Genomic DNA, 27,627 nt, shown 5'->3' with positions numbered 1-27,627 from the left:
AATGCTTTTAACTGTAATTGAAATAGAAACTCTATGCTCTAGTACCTTACTCAAGGCCAAGCCCACTGAAACCTGCCGCGTGATGTCCCCAAGGAAGGACACGGTCTCGATCGATGCGGCTAATTGGTGGGCCGTGTAGCTTTGGGATGTGGGGACCTCTCCTGTCGAAACGAATCAACGTTCTGTTTTCACTATATACTAAACTGCGGAGGCGATTGGGAAAAAGATAGAGTGTTGCTCTGTAGGCAGCTATGAGAAGTTTTGCTCGGTCTCCATGAGAGGTTCTCCATGAAGGGGAAGCCCTGTCACGGTGAGGGGGGAAAGCCCAAGAGAATGTTCCATCGCTTCGTGAAAGGCATTGTAGTTTCATGATCCTGGAAGGTTCACCAGACAGTCTACTAGTTTAATAAACGTGCTTATTGACAATTTGTGTAATTCATTGAACATAAAAAGCCTATATCTAAAAGGGAAAGGAATAAGAATGTTGTCACTCACCTCCACGTCATCAGCCATATTTACCAATCAAGAGGTGTGTAAAATATCCAGGAGTTAAAGCTCTTAGCAAAGTAACAACACGTCTCTATCCAGAACATCTACAGCATCTACTGCTTTGATCGCGACAGCTATGAGATTGGAGACAGCGAAAAGATGTCCGTCTTCGCTCTCTGAAGATTGTTGTAAAACCAACCCGAAACTCGGATACAGCACTGACCCGTCGAAACTCCAGACCTGTACAGCTTCTACACAAGAATCGATCCCAAGAATTTGTTTCCAACTGAAAGCAGCAGACTGACTTATGGAACCCTTGCCGCGTTTAATAATTCACTACCTATTCTAGCTTCCCTGTGCCCCAACTGGTAACGACCATCTTTATTGTCGCTAATTACAACTGTCTCCAAGAACAGCTGCGGGCTGAGAAAACGACGAAACACGCAGTGGCATCAGCTACGAAGAAACGTCACATAGCAATTTAAAAACAATACATTTCTTATTCCGGTTTGGGATAGTGTTGATTTCCCCAAGGCTGGCTGCGGAGTTACATCAACGAAACGAGCGTTCCCCCGTGAGTTTCCGATGTCGCAGATGGAAAGACTGGTGAGGAGGATTTGAAAAGTTGAATCTAAAGGTTGGTCGCAAAATGTTACCCTGATGATGATGTAAACTCGATTTAAGTGTAAGACGACATGCCAAAAACTCGTTCAATATACTATCTTGACTCAGTTTGACTGCAAACTCTGATCAATATTATAACTTTTTATTGATCTCCCCCCCCCCATCACGTAATCGATCTACATGCATTAATAAACAGATCTCGATCGGGACATATAGGTTTAACGCGGCTATGTTGATAGTTGGAACAACCAATCCCTTTGTAAACAAAGCCATTCTTGCCTGAGGAAATATGGGCTGGATACAGAAGGTCAGACTAAGTTACACGAAATCGCCGGTAGGTGTCAGAGACTACCTCTTAAAAACCAACATGAGCTGGTTGTACAACACTCGGTTGAGCTCGATCTCTGAAAGAACAAGCGGTGACCTCGCTGGGGTTGCAGCGCCCCCTGGATTGGAAGTCACTTCTAGTTCGACCCGCGCTCCACCAATACTGCGATCATGTGCTCTCCTGGTGCTAAGTTTTCAGTCGATAAAAAGCATCTTTTCCTTCTATCGAATCCGCGTAAACGTGGCACGACTTTAAGGCATGGCTGGCCTGGTAGGAAAGCCAACGGTAAGACTGGCAACGCTTACCTGAAGATAAAATCGCAAGGTGACCGAGAAAATACTCCATCTTATCGACATCAATGGTTTACAAACTACTTTGTGAAGCGTTTCAGTCTGAACAATCATGGAATTAAGACGGTGTCTCTCCTATCACCAGGTAAATATAGGTTTGATGTTTCTTTCTTAGCCTGCATATCAAGATTTGAATGACATTCTTAGAGTTGTTGAAGGATAGGACGGTATGACTTTTAGGTATTTTCACGTTGCAGTTTGGATTATAGGTTGCATGTAGCGCTTGCTTTGGCCTCGTCACCGTCGTCCTCTTCTTCATCGTCATTATGGTCGTCGTCATCATCATCATCATCACATGGATCTCTAACGTCATGCAGATCTTGGAGAAATCAACCTTGTAGATCAATGGATGTCGCTGAACATAAAGAAAACCACCTCAAAGAGAAGGAGAGTAATGATTGTCGAGGAAGACGAAGGCAGGTAACCTCTAGGAAAGCTTTATGTGGTTTTAGTCAGCAAATGAAGAGGCAATGATAACACATATACTACAACGGATATTCGTACGCTGACCAATACGAGAAAGCCATTTGATGACATACACTAGTTATGAGTCACAGCCAGTATACGAGTCGGAATCCTTTGTTGAAGGCCCCTCTTCAGTTCCTTTCACCCCTCAATAGAGCCCGGCGAACCGACACAACCGGCATCCATCGATGAACTGGTGTGGAAATGGCCCCTCCTTCTTCGCCATCTAGATGTGGTGGAGAGAAACAAAATCCACAACATTGACCGCCAGTGGGACGTATGGCCTTGAGAGGTATAGAGTTAGCTTTCAGTCAGCGTGGCTAACAGAAGGTGAATGGCTTGAGGTGAAGATGGTCCAGTGCTTTGGAGTTTTAAGAGGAATACGATTCAATCACCGAGGAATACAGTGGGAGATCGCAAGGACCAAGTTGGTTCCATTTGGTGAGAGAGTGGATTTCCCGTCTCAGTTTCATCTTTGAATGAAATGGCTAAACAATCTGAGAACACTCTACACCCAGACATCCTATTTACGTCAAGGCGAGTGAGTTTGGTAGGTTACTAGTATAATCTTGAAGCTTCAAAGCCAAAGGTTACAGTTCACATAATTCTGAGTTCTCTTCCAAACGTCATAAACGTTACCTGATGGTCACCACATTGGCTGTTACATATCTACTAATAGTCATGTTTTGGTATCGGTAAATACTCTTGCCGGAATCTCACCAGGATCGTGAAGGATTCTTCACTCAAACTTACAACAATGAAGCTGGTCATTATGTTTCAGACTTCACTTTGTGTTTTATTGTAAGATCATTCTTTTAATTGTGTATCTCCAGGTTAGGCCCCTGACCTAATTATCAGCTTTGCCTTTTCAATATAAAAGAAGAATGCTTGATGTGAGACTTCGCGGCTGGCATGGGTTGTTGCCAACTTCATTAACCTATTTTTCATCTCCGTCATCAGTTTATCATTTGTAATTGAACGGTGTCCTTGCAATGTCAATCAAGCAAATAGTGTAATTAGGGTAATCATGATAATACCCAATCACTATGCTTTAGTATGATGACGGGGGAACGCATCTATCGTTCCTATTCGATATATGTGAGCAATATCGCTGTGCGATGAGTGGGTCATGGAACGGAAGAAACAACCATACACCTTATTTTGCTGTTCCTTTATGACACTGACGATGATTTTAGGTCACGGGCAGATCGCCCTTCAGTGCATTGACGTTTTCCTCTATGTTATTGCCATGACAGTATCCAATTGCTTCGATCTTTTATACCAGTCGATGAAATCGAATCCTTAGACGATCTCTGCTTTTTATAGGTAGACCTTCCTCCTACGGATGAACAGGTGAATGGTAAGTACAGCCCCTCAGATGCAAACAAAACAACTGGCTTCTTCTTGCTTCACCGATAAACGTCCTATTCTTGTGATACACGTCTCTTGAAAAGATATACAGTAGAACCCCGGTCAGCGACAGCCTCGGTAACGCGACCATCCCGCTATGAAGACCAACAAATCGCCGGTCCCGTATGGTTTCCTCTCTAATTACAATTACAAGGCCCCCGGTAACACGACCACCCCGGTACCCAGACCGAGTTTAATCAGGCAGCAATTGATCTAACTATCGATGTGAGCCAGCGTACGATGCCCACCACACCCAATCGTCTCCTTGTACAACACGTGATATTCAACTGTAGCATCTTGCTCGAATGAATACATGGAGTGCTAAGTCTTTCTACAATAGTTCATGTCGCTCTTGCAGAGATTCGTGAGGCCTTTTCCCTGTTCGATATTGAGAATGTTGGCGAGATCACGGCCAGAGAGCTAGGCTCCGTGTTGACCGCCCATGGCTACACGGCGTCCGAGGAGGCACTGGTGCATATGCTTAATGACATAGACGAAGATGGTAAGATTAATTGGGAGTTTTCGCAAAGTCCCCGAAAAACCAACGTGAACGCCTATCCCATTATTGTTCGACGTCGTTATTATGAGGTCGAACCACGAGGTAGGCGTTCGCGTTGGCGCTTCGGGGCATTTACGAAAACTGCCTCTTGCCCTGTTTCCTTGTATTGCCTCCAAGTCATTTTGGTAACACAGCCGAATACTCATCCTGCAAAACCATGAGCAGATATCTAAGTGGGAGATCTTGCTAAGAAAGCGCTTTTAAACCGATAAGAAAGCAACATAAACCAATGAGAAAGCAAGAACGACCTTCAAGTTGTTTGGTTAGGTTGTTTGGTTCAAGCAAAGAAGCTTGGTCTGCCTCGACAGATCGGATCTTACTAGCTGTGGCAGCAAGCTGTTGACGGAACCTTCGGGCCATCAATCGATTGGGGCCGGTTCCCGTCTCTTTAGCAAATCAGTGATATGAAGTTATGAGAATTGTGATTTCAGAGAGCGGCACAATCGAATTCAACGAGTTCTGTTCGCTGATGTCGCGGAAGCTGCGGCCTAAGGAGCAAGAGGAGGAGATACAAGCAGCCTTCAAAGCCTTTGATAAAGATAATGATGGTTACATCACTGCGCAAGAGTTAAAGAGTTACATGACGGATCTGGGGCAGAATCTGTCCATGCGGGAGGTGGAGGCGATGATAACGGAGGCTGACGAGGACCAGGACGGGAGGATCAGTTATAATGGTAAGTTCAATGGTAATTTGAAGCGGTAAATTACATGTACATGGATGCCCCTACGAGGCATTTCCCTCACTCCGATGACACTACCAGTACTTGTGATTGTTGGCATCACAAATAACATCTTAGAGTGTGAGGGATTTCAAACCTCTGATGTGCACCAAGGAGGATACCGCGGTGACGTCACGGCTTTTCCAAGATGGCGCTGCATATTGTAAACAAACTCGATCCACGGCCAAGGGAAAATCAAGTCATCAAAAAAGTTTGATTTTTCGCATCAAATCAGAGTTATTAGTACTTTTCTGCTATGAAATAAGTCTTCAGACAATAAGCTATCATTTGAATAATGAAAAGTGCTGTTTTGATGGGGGAAAATGGGGTTTTTTTTAACCAAATAGCCGGGCACCGATCTTCCAAAATTAGCGATGGTTTCAAAACAGTCTCCCAGATATGGGGCAATCTCTTCATTATCATAATGGGATTTGGAGGCATGTTTACAGATTTTACAAGTTCGAGACCTGTAATACCTAAAACTCGCATAGATCCCCATAGATCCCCTCTATTTGTCAAGTTAGCGCCCCTGTAAGATCATGCATTTTCGGACACTAGAACGAAATCTTCCTGCGGATATCGCGGTTTCGGTGATGATTCAAGGAGAAATTGACTGTTCTTAGAGTTGTATGGGACAGAAATGAGTTCATACTTAATGAATACATGAATATATTATGATATGGGCGGGCTTTTAAGTCAAAACAATAACAAACTCAACTGCATCTCTACTGTATATTGCGTAGTGCATTGCCTAGTGTATTTCGTAGTGTATTTTAGCGGAGACATTATTTCCGCACTTTGGCCACGCCAAACGTCTTTTTTATTCGTGGAAGTTAATCTGCTCTGTAAATTTTATTTTACACAGGAAGAATCCATACTAGGTATTGCAATATTTCATGTCTATTGGTGTTTTTGTGTACAGGAGCGCACCAGACAGTGAGACGTGGAGATGTGTTCAGTGCTGGTGCTGTCAGTAGACTGAATCTGATTGGCCATAGCGATCACTAATATGGGTCGGGATCACGTGATGTGACGTCACCGCGGTAGCCTCCTTGGATGTGCACATGCATTTGATGTTCTCAGTTTGAATACAGCAAATGCTACCAGGACACGCGAGGGTTCTTCTATCCTGGCATAACCAGTAGTTTTGAATATACTCCGCCTGTCGATGTTTCTTACATGAGGTAGGAGTATCAAAAACCTGAATTTCAGGATGGGGTACTTCATATGAGTTAATCGTTTCAGCTTCTATTTTGTCCACCTATTAAACGCGATCTTCATACATATTTCTTTCCAGAGTTCTGCAAGCTAATCTCGAGTTAGCGCTCACAATCGAGTTCCTGGAAATCGGTAATTATAACGATAACACACATTGATGTGGAGCTCTTCTGCGAAGGCTTCCGCCGCTGCTATCTGAAGCTACGCTACGAACACTTGCCAATAGAGGTCGTTCATTAGATATGTGTAGTTGGTCAAGGTAGGAGAACTCCATGTAGGGAACCACCGGTTTTACCAAAAACAAACGCTTTGTGAGCAACACAAGACGAAAACTGAAATACGAGTTGTATTAAAAGCTTTGTGTTTTACTCAAATCACAGTTTATTGTGTGTATACAACCACTTCGATAGCACCTAATATAGATTTTGAAAAAAAGTTCAATTTGGATTTCATGTTATGTGTTTAAAAACAGCTAGCAAAATATATATACTATATCATCGACTTTTATGTAATTTCTTTAAGGAGATATCGATCACGCGTGGTGCAGTCTCCGGTAAGACTTGATAGAAAGAAGTCAATGTAGACGCAGATCAATACTTTGTTTCTTGTATCTGCGCCTCCTTACTGGTGTCCTTGTATCTACATGTCTTGGAGCCTTTTCCCCAGCTTCTCGGTGGCAACCCCTCCGGTAGAGGTCTCCCCTTGGTCTCAGGCATCACCACGAACATCAATATGGAGGCGGCGATTGCCTGGGCCCCTATTATCGCGTATGGCAAGGAAGGATGAAACACTCCCTGGAATGATATGTAATGTTTATAGATAGATCCTTGGCTGAGCTCTTGTCACTAGACTGTAATAGTGTGATCACAAATAGTAATGTTACACAGCCCTGTGGGTGTCATAGTAGTAATGTTACACAGCCCTGTGGGTGTCGTAGTAGTAATGTTACACAGCCCAGTGGGTGTCATAGTAGTAATGTTACACAGCCCTGTGGGTGTCATAGTAGTAATGTTACACAGCCCTGTGGGTGTCACAGTTGTAATGTTACACAGCCCTGTGGGTGTCATAGTAGTAATGTTACACAGCCCTGAGGATGTCATAGTAGTAATGTTACACAGCCCTGTGGGTGTCATAGTAGTAATGTTACACAGCCCTGTGGGTGTCATAGTAGTAATGTTACACAGCCCTGTGGGTGTCGTAGTAGTAATGTTACACAGCCCTGAGGATGTCATAGTAGTAATGTTACACAGCCCTGTGGGTGTCATAGTGGTAATGTTACACAGCCCTGTGGGTGTCATAGTAGTAATGTTAAACAGCCCTGTGGGTGTCATAGTAGTAATGTTACACAGCCCTGTGGGTGTCATAGTAGTAATGTTACACAGCCCTGTGGGTGTCGTAGTAGTAATGTTACACAGCCCTGTGGGTGTCATAGTAGTAATGTTACACAGCCCTGTGGGTGTCATAGTGGTAATGTTACACAGCCCTGTGGGTGTCATAGTAGTAATGTTACACAGCCCTGTGGGTGTCATAGTAGTAATGTTACACAGCCCTGTGGGTGTCATAGTAGTAATGTTACACAGCCCTGTGGGTGTCGTAGTAGTAATGTTACACAGCCCTGTGGGTGTCATAGTAGTAATGTTACACAGCCCTGTGGGTGTCATAGTAGTAATGTTACACAGCCCAGTGGGTGTCATAGTTGACCGGCTTTAGTTGTTATTGTCTGCATCTCAGTGATAAAAAGCACAATTGTACTTAGAGCATTCTTGTTACAAAATATCTTACCAAAAGTCCAATTTGTGGAGCCAGTATACCCCCGACTCGCGCTGCTATATTACCGGCGCCAGTAGCGATGTTTCTGTAAAGGAAGATTGGCAAGACGATTGAATTAAAGAAAGCATCAGAGAACCATGAAATGTAAGCGAGATCGTTTACCAGAGGTGCGATTAGCTGCCACACGACGGAGTCAGCCTGAGACTTTATAGCCTTTGAACACTAGGCATACATGTTCAAAGGTACATGTATATTTGGTTTGCAAAGGAATTCATCGATCTCTCCAACACGTCATTCGTGAAATTCGCTTAAAAACAAAGTGATCGATATTGTCTTTAGACCAAGCCCGCTAACACCTAGGATTACATTCCGATTATTCTGATGGCTATTGAAGGAGTTGTCTGGGCAAATCCTGATCTCATCGACCCCCATGAAACAGCTTTCAGGATGGTCGATAGGCCTACACTGGCGAGGCCAAATAAACCGCAATGGTGTGAAAAGAGTCCGAGCCGCATCAAGATCGCGCTATAGACCTACCTGACGAGTGTCGGGTAAGCTTCGGTACTGTAGAGGATGTCCACCTGCCACGAACACGCGAGGACAGCGAAGGAGCTGAGAGCCAACATCGTCCTCAACATCTCTCTGCCGACCATGTAGCCTGTCAAGTCGAGGGTCAAGATGGCCGCCATGGCACCGATCGGGTAAATCATGAAAACAGCATAGGAAATTCGCCGCGGCATCCTGGAGATGATGTACAAGTTGTAGAAGAAACGAAGGATATTAATGAGGCTTCTCATAAAACCTCGCATGTGAGAACGATGTCAGTGTTGTCCAAGTAACAAAGAAACGAATCAGAAGCCGCCTTGCGGCTGTTTATGTTCCCCGCCATCTTGGCTTAGCCTAATTCAGAGTAGTCCCAGACACTTTTTCTTAAAACATACGGTTTCAGGATGGCAAAACCTTGACAAACAAAATCTCAGGCACAGCCTGGCTGGTTGGGTCACAATATGCTTCATAGAGTGGTATGATCGGTACATTTCCTGTGAAATAGAAGCCAAAGCGAAAGACACAAAATGTTATACGAACCATTTCATCATGAGAGCACCGATGATGACAGTTACCACATTCATGCTACCTGCAATCAACGAATTGAGGTAGATGTCGCCGACAAGAGCAGATGAGATCTGCGCTTGCAGGCCATAGGACGTCGTGTTGCTCACGAACCTGAAGATCAAGAGAAGAGTTGCTGTTGGAAGTCAGAACTGATGCTAACATCAACTGTAATGAATTATACCGAAAGTCATCAAATGTTAAACAAGTTGAGAAATTGGATTCGCAGATGACTGAATACTTACCACCCGAACATGAGAGTGAGAGTCTGGGCAGCGTATCGTTTGGTTCTGAACAGATCAAGGAAGGTGTAGTTGTTGTTGACCTTCTCCTCCCCAAGTTCCATGATGAGCTTCATATCAGGCGGGGCCCGCTTGTTCAGCCTGGCCACGTATGTCAACACCTTGGAGGCCTCCTCGTATCTCCCCTTCTGAATCAGCCACCGGGAACTTTCTGGCATAAAGCTGGCGAGAGACACAAGTCATGAGAGAGAAACATACAACTTGAGAAAGTACTTTCTGGGATCTCGAAAGCTCAGTCATATGAATAATCTTCAACGGTGTATGACAAAATACTTACAAAATTGCGAGTGCAAAAACAGGGAACATAAACAATCCAGAAGCCACCACTAGGAGGCGCCACTGAGGCAGAAGATAGGCAAGGCCGATGATGATGAAGTTGCCAACCCGCCAGCCGAAACGGATGGAGAGCAACGGGCGCCATTTTGGACCGACAAACTCCACGGCTAGTACAGTTGCTATGGTCGCAACGGCGCCTGAAATGGTTAGAAAGAAGAGATCAAGGAATGAATCGTTGAAATATGATATACTTGAGTTAAAGGAACTTCTAACTGCTCCTTTGCCCTGATGAGTACGCTTGGCCCATGCATCTATCTGCACACACGTGCAGAAGCTAAAAGAATAGCAGAACTAAATGAACGAATACTACTCTGGTAGTTGTCTACTTTAGAAAGAGCTGGAGCAGTTCTTTGAATGCAACGTACCTCCAGAGACACCAGCAACAGCCCTGACCGCCGCGTACACCGGCCAACTCGGGGCTACCGCACTGGTTGCTTGCACGAACATCATTAGAGCCCAGGCAGCTAGCAAGGTCCACTTTCTTCCATAGATGTCGGCAAGCTGACCCCCAAGAAAGGCACCAACCAGGAGGCCGACGAACAGCAGGCTGGTTAGTAATCGAGGAATGTACGCATCGCCACAGATCATGTCCCACTGGAAGGGCAAAAGACAAAGCGAGATGTCATATGAAGATGTTTTCAAAGCTGATATTTTTCAACACTAGGAGAAGCCAATCGAAATCCACAAAGTTCAACTGAAATAAGGGATCATCTCTGTTATAAGTTAGTTCTCAACATTTTTTAAATTCTTACCTTTCGAAGTTGCCTTTTGAAACTTTAACTAATTCTTTGCAAGAACACACGTGCCGTTCTAATGCGATTTCGCTCACCACCTTATCAATTCAAATGACATCGGTTTGTTTACACCTTTTGATTGCACCCCTTGGAATCACTGATCGAGTCAGCATATCAAAATTCCAAAAACTAAACTGCTTTGGAACGCCCCTTTTGGGAATACGTTTAACGGTTCTTTTTAAGGGTTGGTTCGTCAGCAAGAGTTCGCAAAGGTGACTCGCCGAACTGTTGATATCCACATCAGATAGTGGCGACAATAGACAAAACAGATGGCTACATATGATGAGTACATGGAATTAACATCAGTGAAAAAACTACACCCACCTCCGTGACGACTGACGTGAATTCATCTAAATAAGTGATATTCGAACACGTTTTCCCAGTTGGCGGACACTCATCCAAAGTCAGATTCAGTGCTCCGTTGGCCGAACTTGAGTTAGAATGGACACAATAAAAGCCTGGCTGACCTCCTTCAAACATGAAGTAATACACAATTAGGGCACATGTTGCTTCAAGACTGCATGAAAAGAAGAGAATCAGCGCCTGGGCGGGCCCGAAGTGGCCGATGAGGTCCAAAATATCCTCAAAGCTTCTTTCACCCATTTCGGTTGACCCCAGGCGCTCCCTACAATAAACAAAAGCTTTGTCACGATTTTCCTGTGATGTCACATGAACTAGCAGTTGCATGACAAACCAAAGTACGCAATGATTATGAGATTGTCGAGTCGATCTATTGCATCATCGGGTCGTCGATATGGTATTGTACATGAGGTAGAGAAGCAGATAAGGGGTTAGCTAGACAATGGCGTGATGGTGAGACAAGGGGATCTAAGAGTGAGGCAGAAGGACAACTGGTAGACTGATGTAGAGACGGTTTCGATTGCGTCAAAGAATGACACTCGGCAATGCGAAGTCGACACTGCAACGAACTGTTATCTTGCGACCTCTATCTGCGAGTTCTATCTATCGGGTCAATTCAGCACAATCGCTGAATGTGAATTGTATAATTTGAGGTAATCATATCTCTATGTCGAGAGGACAGTCAGTCAAGTAGGCCTACAGGCTTACTGCACTGACAGAGAGTCAGTCCACCAGCGATATGTACATGGCAGGTAACCAATGAGATTCGGCCAATATCAAGTTTCGAAAAGTACTACACAACAATAATGGTTTGCCATCTGAAGTTAAACCAACTGGAGTCACTGGTCGCTCTTCTCAAGCAATATCAACCACAGTCATTACCGGTAGGTCATCCTTTTCTTCGTCTGAGATCGCTTCAGCCTGCGTGGACGCTGGATTCACGAAATAACTAAGGATGCCAGTGCAAGGAAATGACCTAAACCACAAGGCTAAGGAAGATACATTAGGGCAGTCTAGTCCAATGCTTATACTTACTCAGTAGCCTTGTCAATCTTTCTTGCATTTACATCGGGCCTGGAGGAGGCTACGTAGTCAAATAATGGTAGGCCTACTAACTCAGTTTTCCAAAATTGCCACTCGACCTCCTTTTGTGTTTGTTTGCTGCAGATCCTATTCCGAATCCAGAAGACACTTGAAAGCGTGGTGAGCTATGATGTGTTTGTGGACAGCTGGCCAGATGTTACCCACGTCTTGACGAGAAGGAAAAAGGGCACCGTAAGTCCTCCATCAGTTAGGTTTTCAGATATTTAAGGAAGTCTGTTGATTGAATGAATCGACCAATGCTTTGAAGGTTCAGAGTGTGATCCGAGAACGAGGTGCCTTTCTCTCTGATTGACACCATCAAGTCGATTCCTCGTAGCCTTACGTCTAGGCATACCAGACGTTAAAGACACAGTTTCATCGCATTTCCGACAACAGGCAACTCGAAATCGGTTATCAAGCCGCTTCTTCATCATGGTCTCTTCAGGCTTCTCAAATCAAAAGCTGAACCTCTCAAATACCATCGCCAATAAAGATGCAAGGTCGAAATGTTTGAGTTTTGGTGATAGCTCACAACTTGCATCATCTTTCTGTTACATTTCAGGAGAGCCTGGCTTCTACCTTCACCCAATTCTTCGCCCTAAAGCAAAACAGTATCATATTGGAGTCGATACTATCTGATCAGACGTTGTTTGACTTCACCAAACAACACTGGATTGCAGGTTGGTCTCTTAATGAACGCTACTGAGGCTTTTCCCCTGGACTAACTGGCAACTTTATTGACAATCCATCCTCAGATGGCTTCTCCTTTGGCAATAGAAGCACCTTGTTTAAAGACTAAGTACTGTGTTAACCTAACCATTCTCACTTAAGACCATCATTACATAGGTTTGTGCTACATATTCTGTCCGCACATCAGCAAAATAACTAATCGCCATAAAACAAGTTGTACTAAATTGTCTCTTCATAGCTCAGGAAGCTTTGATCAGGCTTGGGAGCTTCCATTTCAAAAGCTTGGTTAAATAAAGAATAAAATAATCCTCCGCAGTTCACCTTCATCTAAGTAACTACCGTCTTTCCCTCAGGTCTCGATTACACTTATCAGTCGACTTTGAAGAAATTTGAAGAGGAGCACGGTTTACAAAGAAAGGATTCGGTCAACTACATATTATACGCTGCGACGGAAGAGACACTACCTGAAGCGTAAGTCTGTAGGTCACCAGAAGACATATCTTTTCTCATCATTAGTATGCCCTGACTGGCAGTTGGTCTATCAGGCTTTACCAAGGTTTTACATCGTCGAGTACATTCTAGAGCATTCTGACCATGAGTTGCTTCGTCTCCCTATCCCTGAACATCATTAGTTCTTCCGATAGGCTCAGCTTTTCCATCCATGATGCAGCTGCCATTTAAGCATACTATTCCATTTCTTACAGGCCTCTTAAAGGAGAGGTCATCAGTGGACCTATCAAAAAACCTTTCCATATTGACGAAATTGAGAAAGCATGGACTCGTGACATAACAAGAGAGCACATAGAATTCTGCCTGGAGCGTTTCCCGAGTCTATGTCTAACATCGGTCAAGACAGGAGAGCTGGTTGCTTACGGGTTTATACAGGATTACGGTGCGGTGGGGAAGCTCTTCGTGAAGCCAGCGTTCAGAGGTCAAGGTTACGCCAAATGGATTATGACCCAGCTGGCGAGGAGGCAGATAAAAGATACGGGCTTGGAATATCATATGTCGTTTGTTTTGGAAACGAACGTAGAGTCAAGTCTAGTTCATCAGAAATGTGGCTACAGGGAATACCCTAGTGACAAGTACTTTTGGGTGATGTTCAATGCCCTTACACGAAACTGACAAAAGACAAGTTCATTTTGAGGGGCGTAAGGCTCCATCATGACTGTTTATTGTGTCATAAAGGCAAAGCTATACCTTTGTCCAACATGCAGATTGGTGATCAGTCACACTCGTGACAGTCGATTCGTTAACTAATAAACATCATTGACACACTCAAAACAAACATCTTTAAATTGCGTGACCTTTTGGGAATGACCCGTAGAACCAAGAGCATGTCACGAAAGACCTCGGTGGCACGAATCGCAGTGCTTTTCCTTTCTCGAGCGAACATTAACCTCTGATTTCCAAAGGATACAGCGTTTCCAGTGCATTGCTGTCTCGGAGCATGCTTATTATGTCAACTTGTTGAAGGGGAACACTGAGAAATGAGGAACACTCGAGATTTCTGACAGCAACCTACTCCTGCTTTAAGGGTCACCCAAGAAAGCCAGCATCTATAAGCAATGATTATATACAGCAACTACATATTTTTGCGAAGGAGATGTCATGCAATTTTTCTTGATCAATTTTCAAAACAGAACTGTGTTTTCGATTTTAGAACTGATGAAGAAGAATTACTTGTCACAGACCCTCTAAGCAAATCTTCTAGTATCTACAAGTTTATTTTTCCTTGGCTTATTTTTTAAAGGTGTCCCAGTGCTATACCAATGCCTCCACCAAGCAAATGATCAAGATCAAACGTCTAAAACTTTAGGGTGCTGATGTTACGAAATACAATCTTTTATACAGTCAATCTCACAGCCGAGCTTTATACCCTGCAAATCCCGAACTTGCATTCAAATGCCTTGTTTGATACCGGTGCAATAAAGTGACATCGATCATTTTCCAAGGGGGGTACATGGAGGTTGCCACTACTGAAGGGCGTCAAGTGCCAATTCTGTCACGGTGAAAATTGAATTCGTAATATATCTGACAACTTCTTGCGCAAGCATCTTCAAGTAGCTGACTAAGTGATTTTGCAAAAGAATGCAGTAGCTGCCGTATTTCATCAATTGAGATCATCAACTGATAGATTAAATATGTAGACACAGAGTCAACATAACTTTGTCGGTGAAGGTAAATGATGTGTACATGTGGTAGATTGTCATTTCGAGACACAATCAGTTCCAACCTTTCCTTTTCTGACACGACCTGCTCCCAGCATGGGACTACACCTCGGTGTCATGTTTAATGAAGAGGTAGGTTTGCAACTGATGTAGCTAATTAGTGTTTTGTGGGAATGTGGTGACAAAGTTAGGGTGTCTCTGATCAGAAAGATTTCCACCTCATATTCAGTCTGGCATGCATTAGCCTGCCTTGTGTCATCCCATTAACATGACTCCGTGCTTATCTCTTTCAGCTTGTAATGTTCATTTGAAGCTCCAAGGTTCGTCCTGTACTTGTACCCTGCTTGGTGTTCTTTAGACTGGGGTTTCCATAACTCAGACGGTGACAGGACTGTCCGTAGACGCTGGAAAACACAACAATAGGCCATCGATCAGTGCATGTTGTTTTTCAGACAGATCTGGCCAAAGGTACTTGGCTGACCTCTTGTCACTAAACTGTAACAGTGTGATCACAAATAGTAATGTTACACAGCCCTGGGCAGCCGGTGTCATAGTTGACTGGCTTTTGTTGACACTGCGAAACTGCATTGACTAGGCCTACCCCAAGGATAATCTAGTGTTGTGCAACACCACTATCTTTTGGAAAAGGTGATCTGGTCACATTCCTGAGTTCAACTAAGCACCTGCCAATGTTTGGCCAGAACGATGTGAAAAACACTACACAAGGTGAGCACGAACAATATATGATAAAGCCGTAAGTGAATAATATGATGTAGATGTCACATGGTCATGAAGGTGTGCCCATTGCGACCAGCCAAACTCGGTAACAATGTCAGTTGATTAGCCGTACCTTTTTGAATGAACCCTTCGCCATAACTAGATTCTTGATGGCGAATCCCGGTATCTGCAACATAGAGGCCAGGGCGACCAGCCATCCCATGCCGATAGCCCATCGTGGATACGTGTACTTGCCGTAGGTCGGCTCAACGAAACCCGTCATAGAATAGGTAAAGAAAACCTGAAAATTGAAAGAAAAAACCTTAATGGGAGCAAGAGGCGTTTTTAAGAAAACTTTTTCATACATTGCATGGCTTAGTTTTCAATATTTCGTTTCGACGTTGTTGTGATTCAAATTCTGATACAAAGTTCATCAACTTGGTTCAATATTATACGAGCGATTGAGCGATTTTGCACACGAAAAAATATTTGTTTTTGATCGGACACTGTGTTGATGGTAGTGAAATAAACAAACATAATCAGAGTGGGAGACGATTGGCAAGAGAACATAGTATTGGATTGCCCGTAGAAATGTCCTCTCCAAAGGTTTGAACTGGAGAATAGCATACAGAGACCCAGGTTGCCCTGGATGAGCAAATCATTGTGTCTCTTACCACCATGAGGACAGGGGCTATCACGCCCCAGAATGCTTTGTATGTTATCCAAGGCTTCTTGCCTAACATCAACTCAATGTCGCTGAAGATCTGGTTCAGTCCTGAAAGACACAAATGACATGAATAAAAGAGCGCGCATCAGCATGTAACATGACTCATTAAGACATTCAGTAATAACAAAACAGTTCCGAAATTTCTTAGCACACAAATGGTGTGACATGTTTGTGCTTCGAAAATAGCCACTGATGTCCATGATTTCTTGATGTAACGATACCTTCATCATGACAATGATACTAGCCACCTAGTACTGGGGCAAGAGCAGATTCTCGAACTCACGACCTTCCGATCATACTAGTAAATCGTAAACTCTTCTATCGTGCTACTGCGTTCACAAAGTAAGGTAGCGTATCCGTTTTGTTCAGAGTGTAATCATCGAATAGATTCTTTTGTCCGATCACTCACCATAAATCCATGAGATGGCGATAGCTTCAAAGATACAGTTGAGAACCATGGTGAATGGCGTACCATACCAGTCAACCAGTTGGAAATAGTACATCCCGCCCTGAAACATGCAAAATTGAAATTTATACTGACTCTCGAAATGCAACGCCAAAGGGCTTTTTATCCGAGGATGAGAAAAAGTACTCTTATACAATAGTGCTGAGTCTGAAGAGTTAGTTGAAGGTAATACATGTAGCAGACGGAGCTTGTGTGGATTCATTCGTCCCAGATTGGTCAACCAGAGTGTAAGGGGTTGACTTTAATTGTGAAGTTGTTATTCAGTCTCACCAGCAGTTTCATGATTATAAGCAGGTGTGGGCATACAATGGTTCAAACAGCATTTATATCATGATATTGAAAAATAGCCGTAAATGAGACACCATTTTCAATCGAAATCACACATCAACCAAAACATTGTCATCTGGTTTTGTTAAATGAAAGAAATCTGCAATCGTATTGACTTTTCACGACAGCTGTCATTGTGCACGCTGCTAACGAATTAATAAACCGGTGTTCATGAAAGACATCTGCTGTGATTTGGCGTCTGAATGACCACCCACATGAGTACACTAGATCGTGGGCCAATGGCAGATGTATGGAGTTAAGTTTCAACAGGAGATTAGAGAACTTAGTATTACCCACTTACCCTCGTACAGAACACCAAACCCACTAATATACCAATGGCTGTATGAACTGTGAGGATCCACCGACTCTTGCCCTTGAAGTACTGAGGCCACCGGTCTGTCACACCAGACACGACTGTCATCATATGACCAAACTGAAATGGAAGGGAACCATGAGTAGCAATTGTTGTTGTAACTGGGTTATCTGAAAGCAGCTTCCAACTTTAAGTCATGCCATCAATGAGAGCCAAGCTTACCATAACATGAGAAGACATAACACTTCTCCTAATCTTATATCAAATGAGCCTACAAGACACGGGGTCCGGATCGCGTCCACTTGATTTGTATTCAAGATGACTGGGCGTTTACCTGTGTGCCGAATCCTAAAGTACAGAGCGTCAAGAAGAAGAGGACTGACCATAGCTGAGGAAAGGGAAGCTGGGCCAAGCCCTCTGGGTAAGCGATGAACGCTAAACCAGGACCTGCAAGAAGATTAGATTTGCTTTAGGTTGGTCTCTATCCGTCATCACAAAGATTCCTCAACCTCCAAACCGACCATTGATGAATCTAATGGTACCGAGAAATAATGAAAACTAAGGTCTAAAACTCCTCTAAGACACACGAATACCCACTTTCACACCCTAGCATGGCAAATTTATTAAGGACATCGCCACTTCGACGGAAGGCCCCGTATCTCCTTCATCTTGAGAAGTTCAGAGCTAAATTATCATTGTGTTCGTCTTGGTGATATAACTCCACAGTGAATTGATCAATAAAATTGCTGCCTGAGCTCAGGAAAATTTGGGTAGCTCTTTTACTTGAATGCGTATATAATCAAACATACACACATCTGCATGTCAAGATCAATTGATTCCATGACTGGAGGCTGGAGCTTTGCCAAATATAAAGCCTACGCATTTGGCTTTTATATTTAAATGAAACGGCCAGGGGCCATTGTGCTCACCGTATACATCTTTTAGTAGGCAGGATCATGCTTAGTTTAGAGGTGAATATGGTGAACACAATCAGGCATGAAGACTTTTTTTAGATGTGTATTGATGTCAAGTAATAAGACAGGGCAGTATATATAAGTTTATGATCCAACCAATAATTGTCTATGACATCAACAAGATCAATATCGTGTGATTGCTAAGAGTCCCTGCAATAAAAAATTCATCGAAAAAAAGTCATTAATAAGCGAGATATTGCATGTCCTACTTTTTCAGTTTTGACTCCCTGGTGGCCAAATCAAGAATCAGATCAGGCCAAAATTCGGTGTCAGAGATTATCTGATGTAGGGGGTTACATGTACCAACTTTCAAGTTCATAGCTTCAGCAGTTGAGAAACGTGCCATAGTTACACTCTAATGGCCAATTTACGCCATTTGACCTCTGTGACCTAGAAAAGGAGGTCAAATCCAAAAATCGTAGGACATGTGGTGTATCCTTGCTAGAAGTCCCTGCCATAAAAATTTTATCGAAAACAATTCACTCAAATAAGCAAGATATTGCACTTCTTCCTTTTTCCATTATGGCCCCCTGGTGGCCGAATAAAGAATCAGATCAGGCCAAAATTCGGCATCAAAGGTTATCTGATGTAGGGGGTTATATGCACCAAGTTTCAAGTTCATAGCTTTACTGGTTAAGAAACGTGCCATAGTTTACACTCTAACGGCCAATTTACGCCATATGACCTCTGTGACCTTGAAAAGTAGGTCAAATTGAAAACCCGTAAGACATGTGATGTATTCTTCCTAAGAGTACCTACCATAAAAATTTTATCGAAAACAAGTCACTTATAAGCGAGATATCACACTTTTCAGATATCCACTTTTGGCCCCCTGGTGGCAAAGTTGAGAATCAGATCAAACTGAAATTCAGCACCAGAGGCTATGTGATATAGGGGGTTATATGTACCAAGTTTCAAGTTCATAGCTTTAGTGGTTAAGAAACGTGCCATAGTTTACACTCTAACGGCCAATTTACGCCATATGACCTCTGTGACCTTGAAAAGTAGGTCAAATTGAAAACCCGTAAGATATGTGATGTATTCTTCCTAAGAGTACCTACCATAAAAATTTTATCGAAAACAAGTCACTTATAAGCGAGATATCACACTTTTTAGATATCCACTTTTGGCCCCCTGGTGGCAAAGTGGAGAATCAGATCAAACCAAAATTCAGCACCAGAGGCTATGTGATATAGGGGGTTATATGTACCAAGTTTCAAGTTCATAGCTTTAGTGGTTAAGAAACGTGCCATAGTTTACACTCTAATGGCCAATTTACGCCATATGACCTCTGTGACCTTGAAAACAAGGTCAAATTAAAAACCCGTATAATATAAAATGTATATTTGCTATGAGTACCTACAACAAAAGTTTTATCGAAAACAAGTCACTAATAAGCGAGATATCACACTTTTTAGATATCGACATTTGGCCCCCTGGTGGCCAAACAGAGAATCAGATCGGACCGAAAATCAGTGTCAGAGGTCAGCTGACCTAGGGCATTCTGTGTACAAAGTTTCAAGTTCATAGCCCTTGCAGTTAAGAAACGTGCCACTGTTAGGATACGACGACGACGACGACGACGACGACGACGACGACGACGACGACGACGACGACGACGACGACGGACACAGCGCTATCGTATAGACTCCCCTTACGGTGAGCCAAAAACCGAAAGAAATTATGTCTGGCTGTCACGCAAACGTCAATACTTGCACTTGTTTGGAATTCTGGCCGGCCTATTCGAGGCGGCCCTGATCGATATTGTTAACCAGACAATTTTTCATAGCATTTTAGTATAACAACAGTGTGTCCAGTGCTCTTCAGTTATAACAATAGTATGTCCAGTGCTCTCCAGTTATAACAATAGTGTGTCCAGTGCTCTTCAGTTATAACAATAGTATGTCCAGTGCTCTCCAGTTATAACAATAGTGTGTCCAGTGCTCTTCAGTGGACAGGCTTATGGATTTCGGTAGAATTCTTCAACACTTTTTTATTTGAAAAAGAATTGGCGATGAGGAACAGCCTTGCCCAGATCTTTAGGCGGTGGTCGTTATTTTAGGCAGTGCCCTCGGTGATGGTGGTAAACATTACTTGGCAAAGAGGTCCATCTGATAATTTGATTTTGATAATCAATATGACTGCCACAGTAACTGAAGCGACGCGCAAACCAGCGATTTTAACTGCAGCTATCTTGAATTATCATCGCTGCTATGTACGCCGAAAGGAAGCACTAACCGATGGGTTTGACGTTGACTCGCAGGTGGCAGCGTCTTTGCGGCGCTTAAGACTTACCTGAGGTGATAGCGTCTTCTACTTTAATACCACTTCTGTATGATATGAAGCCCACTATAGAGAAAATGGCAAAGCCTCCATAAAAGCTTGTTAGGCAGTTGATGATAGTGATCAATAAGGCATCTCTGAAATTAAAAGGGTTTTTCATGCAGCGAAAGGGTTTTTTTTAAAATAATTTTGTCTTTGATCGACACCGTGAATACAGTCGTTTGACTTGATTCTAAAACAAAGTCCCAATGACGTGATTAGGCTGCCTATACCTTTGAGAGTTCCTGGAATCAACACCATATGCGAAACACGTTGTTCCTTATATATTGACGTGTTAACCATTGATTATTATCAAACCAAAGGGTCCAGATTCAGCAGATGTGACAAGTGATAACAATGTAGGCCCATATGCTGTGGAGTCGTGCAGTGGGAACTTTTAAAATCTAGGCCTATAGTATGTACCAGAGGTAAATATTGATATTCTGATGAATATTACGACTGCAATATATTGGACTGCGTCAAGTGCGTCAGACATTTGGCGAATATTGTCTGTCAGTATTCTTATCATTCCTTTTTGCAAATATGAAAGATCGAAAGTAACTCGATCATGGATTGAACGCAATGAAACGACAATCAAATATGCGCTAGCAACTTGGCTAAAAGTATCTTTTTTATGCATGCATGTCAGCTTCAACTTAAGCTAGTGCCAACTAGACAGAGGTATAGGCAGTGCCTGTGCGAGTGTGAGGGGGACTAACCTGTGACAGTTGCTGTTGAACCTGTTGAAGCTCGAGAAGGTCAGGACCGGTCCTATACAAAGACCCACGGAGTAAAATATCTGAAGGAACGCCTCCGACCAAATCTAAAGGAAAATATGATAGTGTTGGTGATGAACAGCTATTACAATGACAATACACTTGCCTATGTTGTGTGGCGCACCGCAGTGTTATCTACTTCTGAGTGTTCCCTAAACATTCTTTATTCATGCCCATTACGACTATGTCACAAAAGACCCCTGCACCTGAGACTTCTGGGATGTACCAACATGTCATTCCGTTTTAACAGCATTTACCTGACTACAACGAGCTGTGGAGTGCGGAGTGGTCTGTACCACCAAGTAGCATCTTATTGAGCTTGGAGTGGGAAATATGCGTAGTAGGCCTATAACATCTGAGGCGGCGAAGTCACTGTGGACATTCACAACATTATTGTACCTGGAAATCTTTGAGCTTTTCCCACTGAGGTGTGATGTAGTATTTAATGCCTTCGTTTGCTCCTGGAAGCATGCAACCCCTGACGAGAAGGATGGTGAGAAAGATATAGGGAGCGATAGCGGTCACGTAAACAGCCTGGAACAGAAGGAGAGAATATGAGATGAGTGAATGGAACACTGAGGTCTTTGCTCGGTTGGTCAAACTGTCTTCAGCAATCTACCGGTTGAGTCCAGGCTAAAAATCAACCAGGGCCTAGTACTCCTTCAGTGAAGCCCAAGTTCAGGTAATGCCAGATGACCATCGCAACGAGCGGCAACAAAACCCCTCATTTGCGGGTCGCTTCAGGCAATGGACCGTGTGCATCAAGGGGTATGGACCCGCCTGACGACAACAAATAAGGCCCAATCATTCCTGACGCGTATGACCTAATGACTTGATCAATAGGCCTACACTTGTTTGCTATTCGTCAGCTGCATAAACACGGTTATGAATATGCAAATTATGCAGTGAAGGTACGGTTAAATCCTTTGTTATATACATGTTTACAAATATCTGCTTTCAATAGTGGTACCTTTCCTTCATCTCAAAACGACGTTTCTAAAGTCAATTACATTGGATTTGGCCAGTCTCTTGAATCTGATGTATGCCGTTAGAATGGCCATGATCAACAATGCCATCTCCTCGCGATACCAACCTTTCCCAGTGACTTTATACCCTTTATTAGGCTTGAATCTGAGATATGCCGTTAGAATGGCCATGATCAACAATGCCATCTCCTCGCGGTACCAACCTTTCCCAGTGACTTTATACCCTTTATTAGGCACAGGTAGACAAAGATCCAGGCAGCGAGGTGACATAAGACAAGCTGCCATCGTATGCCGCCCATGATGCCGACATCATCAGTCAGTTCTAACACATGAAACCTGCAAATAGAGAGAAGAAGAATGGACGTGACTAACCATCCCTGGTATTCAAACCTCGTCCATCGTAAATCGAAACTAGAGACAGCATCACCCAAAGGCCGTTACAAACTTACTGCCAAAATTCCTCTGCAGGGGACATCAGCTTCTGGAAGGCCATAGACTCATTGCGGCTCATGTGGAGAGCGGGCTGGTCTCTATTCTCAGGATCGTCCATCAGGAAGGGTGGTTTGATATCTGTTTCATTTTGCGACAGGCTGTAATTCATGGCCATGGCGGTGAAGTTTGTTGTCCCGCAGTTTGGGGTATTCCATGTGTTATTGCAGTTGGCCCAGGGCAGCTCGGGGAAGAAGGACATGCCGAAGTAATAGATGATCCAGGTTATACAGTGAGAGTAGTAAACGGAAAAGACGAAACATACCACGACCATCGCCCAACCGATACCTTAAAATAGAGAGGAAGACAATACAACATAAACTATTTGCCAAGCACCTTTCCAGGTGTGTTGATTGTTGCATCTCACAGTTACTGGTTAGTAAGATGGCTGGGCTTGTAATGAAAATCATGTTGTGGGTATTCTACATTTCTTTTCAAATTGGGTTACTTACAATTGCATTTATTTGACCCAGACATATCTTTGAAAACATTCAAGATGTCACATGTAACTGTGTGGTCTATAAGTGTTCCGAGACAGAGGGGAGGGGCTGAAAGTTTAAACACACTTTCAAAGTTTAAAGTTTGAAATATGTTTTTCTCCACCATGTGGGTTCTGACGTCATTGGCACAACCAAGTCCCAAATCCTTACTTTGTATTATGACGGCAAAGGGTGCGTTTATTAATGCAAGACTGATCGTTTTTGTTAAACTAAGAACACTTCTGTTATCATATATTGTCCTTATTGGGCATCAAACCAACATTTTTGATTGAATCTTGAAGCTTTTTTATCATATCATATTTTGTATTGAAAAATCGGAACCAAGATTAAGTGACTGGTGTTGGCAATTAGCGTGTCCAATTGTATTGCCTTCAGCAGATATCGCTTTGACATATTCCTCTCTTCCTGGTCTGCACAATACTTCAGCGGCACATGTGACTACAGTGGAATCCCGGTCGACGACCACCCCGCTATGACGAAGAAGAATCGCCGGCCCCGAATGGTTCCCTCTCTAATTACCATTACGAGGCCCCCGGTAACACGACCACCCCGGTACCCAGACCACGACCACTGGATTGGGCGGTCCCAAAAAACCGAATTCACATCTCTTACCCGACAAAAGGGCCTAACAGCCGTGAAAAGACGGATGCTGCCATGATTTCTGTCAGCCCAAAAAAAGTTTGGCTTTGAAAATATTTCAGAATTTTGAACTTATGAAACGTTTCAACAATTTTGGCGGGAAAACTTAATCATGCATTTGTCCCCGGATTTTCAATTTCACTAACGCGACCATTCATTTTTCTATTTATGTTTATTTTGGCAATGGGACTTACCCTCAAATAAAGGACAGAAACTCCATGCTTGTGTGACTCTGAGCCCAGAGAACTGGCCAATGACCACCTCCAGATAGTACAAGGGAACTCCTACCATGGTCAGGGCAAAGAAATATGGAATCAGGAAGGCGCCTGTAATGAAGATGTACAAATTAAATGCTGTCAATGAACCATTTTGTTCCAGAATTTTGTTTTTATTTTCTCTGATGGTGAGTGATTTACCTGTGCATGTCGCTGTTATGCCAGGTTGATCGCAACGTACGTGACACGTCCCTCGCCGTGTGAGGGGCACGGCGAGGGGGGGACTAGACAAAATCATCAAGATGGAGAGATCTGTGAGGCAGCAACAAGTTGAATTATGAACTATACGAGGGCTTTCTTTGACGCAAATCATGGTTTCATCGGTACTTAATTATAACCTGTGTGCAGCGAATAGGAGACACCTCTCGTTAACGACCGTTTTGAGTGATTTACAGTACAGCTTATTGGCAGTTCGTTTCTAATCGAAATCGAATGCTTTTCCAGCTCCTTTGGCAAATGGGCTACTTGGTTGGATAATTATATGAAAATCACTCAATCATGTCCATATAAGTTCATCATTTAAGACGATATGTAGGAGTAGGAAGACAAAATATACTTTCTTTGACATATGAGCTAGGATATTAGTGTAAACATAGTCTTCAACATATACCAAGGATTGACGTTAGGCTACGTACGCTAAACTAAGCGTCTTACGTTAGTCCCACAATGTGAAGGTGACCTTCACGAAGAAAGAAATCTCTGTTGTGTTGATATTCGTAGAAAATAAAGATAGCTCGCTGGCATCTTTTCAAAACGACACTGTGCGGGCAGCCCGCCAATATCGATCAGCAGACGATTGATGATTGAGCTTTATTTAACTCCATCAATAAAGGTTCGTCTGTTCTGACGTTATTTTCACAGATGGTAAACATTACATTACAGCATTACATCATGGATTGGTCGACTCATGAATCATTCTGTTCTGCGCCTTTTGTTTCGGTCTTTTGTGAAACTCTCCCTCTCTACAAAACAGTGGGTGTGAACATCATCTCTGACAATAGAAAGATGCTGACTTAAGTAGCAGGTGTCACTTCAAATACAATGATGTTATAAAAAGCATGTGTATCCCAGTCTGTCACATTGTTGGCTTATGAGAGATTTCAACAAGTACATGAGAATTATTGTTAAGAGGACATGTACTATAACTCACGGCTACATGTACTCTTTTTTATTCATAAAGTGAAGATTGGCATACCGGTAACAATACTATATTATAAAATATAACATTGTTACTTTTATGTCAATATTTACTGTCAATTTCAATCTGATGTCAATGGTCAATGGAGGACGAAGTGAAATGAAATGAAATTAGCCAAAACCCAATCGTGTGTTGGTCACGCTCATCTGCGAGTACAACCTCCTCCTCAGGCCAAATCTGCTACCTTTGATTTACATTTTTGACAAGGACTGCTATCCCAACAACAAAAGCGACATTAGATACTGTAGCCTCCCAGTGAAATAGCTTTCTCGTTATCTGCGTGATCAACTGACCTTCTCGGGCAAGAGCATACATGATATTCACATCACTTACCACCGCCATTCCGCATACAGATATAAGGGAACCTCCAGACATTTCCCAGTCCAACAGAATTCCCCAGCAAGGAGAAGAAGAACTCGATATGATTGTTCCAGTGTTCCACCTCAATTACTATGGACTCCGACGACCCACTACTGTCGCTATCAGAAGGATTTGGAATGTGGTCTGTCCCAAGTCCATCATCATCCAAGCTGGTAGTAGGAAGCAGAACCCGGTCATTGTTCACTGAATTGAAAAAAAGCTCTGTCCTGCTGTTGACAGCACTGGTGTTTACTTCACTCGATTTGGCTTTATTTTTACTCCATTTTGGCAGACGAAGCTTGCTAAACTTGGACATCCTTTTCCCTTTAATGAAAAATCAGTGATTTGAGTTAAGAAAGTAGCTTGCTTTGAGAGGAGTTGGTGATACTTCGATGATCTCAATGTTAGCTTTTTATCAGGTTACATGTTAATTGGCCCCACCCTTTAAGGGAGCACCATCCTCATTTAGATACAGACTGAATTCGGGAGTGGTTGGTCAACAACGAGGAATTTGACTGAGATCGGTATCACAGTCGGAATCCGTCTCGGTCATTTATTCGCTTTCGTTGAGTGAGACGAGGCACAACTTAAATGCTTTAATGACGAATTCATACGCGGCCTGTTTCATTGACTTCAGTACAGAAACTTACAGAAATGTTAGAATCTTCTTCTGAAAAGTCGTGGGGCTATCTCTTCTCGAGCTGATGCGGGCAGTGAGAGTCTGTAGCGGCGGCAATACGACAAATGACGATGGTGGCCAAATGATTCATATTCTTGTCCCACTTCCGGCAATTAATCGCCGGACAAGGCAGTATCCTTTCGTAACATTTTTGAAATAAGCAACATTTATATACAAAGTACCATCTATGTTTTGTTGGCGTGGATAGGAAAATGGATTTCTTGCCTGGGCCCCAGGCTGCGAGTTTTCATGGCGGACCAGCCGATAACTCGCCTAAGTATGATTTCGGGGATGTAAAGCTGCCTGACCATGAGTAGCCATCCACTTTCATCCGTTGTTCGATTTGGGTATGTTGTGTCTGTCGGAGCTAGGTCATTGGGTGAAGGTTGCTACTCAAACAAAACACAGACAGATGACCTCATTCTTACTGCTAATAGTGCAACCATATGAGTGAGTTATATATTCCTACCTTAATTCGTGGTCCTGATTCCAAACAGTAAGATATTGATAGTCCTGTTATTCTTCAGTATGTCAGTAGCAGTGTCACATATACACATAGTCTAATTCTCTTTAGAAAGCAGTGAATCCTCTCTGTGATCGACTGGCCGTGTTCCACGTGGTTCGTCTAGTTCTCCATCGATCTGTTGTGGAAATCAAAACATCAACAAAGCAGACATCTGTCGGAACACGTAGGCAGGAGCGGGAAACCCGACTGTATAGTCGACTTCAGTGTCACTGTCCCATTGGTCTGCTGTGCAAGAACTAATGGAACGGCTCCCAAATATCTATTATTTGAAGGGCTCCCAAAAGAAGAAAAATGTTTTCAAATCTCTTACCTGGACAATGTGTTGGAAGAAAAACCAAACTTTGAAGATATCGGCCTGGTACTAGATACTAGATATTGGCCTGGTACAAGATATCAGCCTGGTACTAGATATCGGCCTGGTACTTGTTATCGGCCTGGTTCTAGTTTTTACACAGCGGCTCAGCGAGTGGTGAGTTTTTCCATGTGTCTTTTGTCCTGGTCTCTCAGAAAAGGTGTGACCGAATTCAAACCAGCATGATTGTGTCCGATCGCCGGGTCGTGCGTACTCTTTTTGA

At 43.2% G+C, this 27,627-nt stretch overlaps 4 protein-coding genes across 7 annotated transcripts; 2 read left to right on the top strand and 2 right to left on the bottom strand.

Annotated features, from left to right (window-relative positions):
* The first annotated feature begins 1,756 nt into the window (after positions 1 to 1,756).
* Positions 1,757 to 6,626, top strand: LOC135485151 (uncharacterized). Of its 2 annotated transcripts, none has more exons than XM_064766921.1 (5): positions 1,757 to 1,876; positions 3,583 to 3,616; positions 4,025 to 4,168; positions 4,657 to 4,899; positions 6,242 to 6,626. In XM_064766921.1, exons 1-5 carry the CDS (start codon positions 1,844 to 1,846, stop codon positions 6,265 to 6,267), a joined length of 480 nt encoding a protein of 159 aa, XP_064622991.1. In that variant the 5' UTR covers positions 1,757 to 1,843; the 3' UTR covers positions 6,268 to 6,626. The 2 variants fall into 2 exon arrangements, with proteins under 2 accessions (XP_064622991.1, XP_064622990.1); XM_064766920.1 differs by lacking the exon at positions 1,757 to 1,876 and adding an exon at positions 2,509 to 2,810 and having other exon boundaries at positions 3,587 to 3,616; positions 6,242 to 6,625.
* On the bottom strand, positions 6,543 to 11,902 carry LOC135485136 (organic cation transporter protein-like). Its single transcript, XM_064766898.1, has 9 exons — positions 11,870 to 11,902; positions 10,799 to 11,099; positions 10,046 to 10,274; positions 9,622 to 9,817; positions 9,288 to 9,506; positions 9,019 to 9,156; positions 8,470 to 8,673; positions 7,945 to 8,017; positions 6,543 to 6,956 (listed from the first exon to the last, which is right to left on the bottom strand). Exons 2-9 carry the CDS (start codon positions 11,075 to 11,077, stop codon positions 6,753 to 6,755), a joined length of 1,542 nt encoding a protein of 513 aa, XP_064622968.1. The 5' UTR covers positions 11,078 to 11,099; positions 11,870 to 11,902; the 3' UTR covers positions 6,543 to 6,752.
* On the top strand, positions 11,512 to 13,895 carry LOC135485145 (uncharacterized). Its single transcript, XM_064766913.1, has 5 exons — positions 11,512 to 11,718; positions 12,002 to 12,109; positions 12,480 to 12,597; positions 12,961 to 13,078; positions 13,312 to 13,895. Exons 1-5 carry the CDS (start codon positions 11,641 to 11,643, stop codon positions 13,730 to 13,732), a joined length of 843 nt encoding a protein of 280 aa, XP_064622983.1. The 5' UTR covers positions 11,512 to 11,640; the 3' UTR covers positions 13,733 to 13,895.
* LOC135485132 (sodium- and chloride-dependent GABA transporter 2-like) lies at positions 13,744 to 27,627 on the bottom strand. 3 transcript variants are annotated; one of them, XM_064766889.1, is made up of 15 exons: positions 27,363 to 27,627; positions 26,996 to 27,167; positions 25,821 to 26,171; positions 24,209 to 24,340; positions 22,836 to 23,163; positions 22,590 to 22,722; positions 21,800 to 21,934; positions 21,344 to 21,447; positions 20,598 to 20,722; positions 17,663 to 17,775; positions 17,317 to 17,448; positions 16,632 to 16,731; positions 16,170 to 16,270; positions 15,629 to 15,796; positions 13,744 to 15,182 (listed from the first exon to the last, which is right to left on the bottom strand). In XM_064766889.1, exons 3-15 carry the CDS (start codon positions 26,161 to 26,163, stop codon positions 15,042 to 15,044), a joined length of 2,055 nt encoding a protein of 684 aa, XP_064622959.1. In that variant the 5' UTR covers positions 26,164 to 26,171; positions 26,996 to 27,167; positions 27,363 to 27,627; the 3' UTR covers positions 13,744 to 15,041. The 3 variants fall into 3 exon arrangements, with proteins under 3 accessions (XP_064622959.1, XP_064622961.1, XP_064622962.1); XM_064766891.1 differs by lacking the exon at positions 27,363 to 27,627 and having other exon boundaries at positions 26,996 to 27,332; XM_064766892.1 differs by lacking the exons at positions 26,996 to 27,167; positions 27,363 to 27,627 and adding an exon at positions 26,498 to 26,651.

This window comes from Lineus longissimus, chromosome 3, assembly GCF_910592395.1.
Source record: "Lineus longissimus chromosome 3, tnLinLong1.2, whole genome shotgun sequence".
In the NCBI taxonomy this organism is placed as follows: domain Eukaryota; kingdom Metazoa; phylum Nemertea; class Pilidiophora; order Heteronemertea; family Lineidae; genus Lineus; species Lineus longissimus.
The sequence above is the reverse complement of the archived record's forward strand: the minus strand, read 5'-3'. Positions and strand labels throughout refer to the sequence as shown.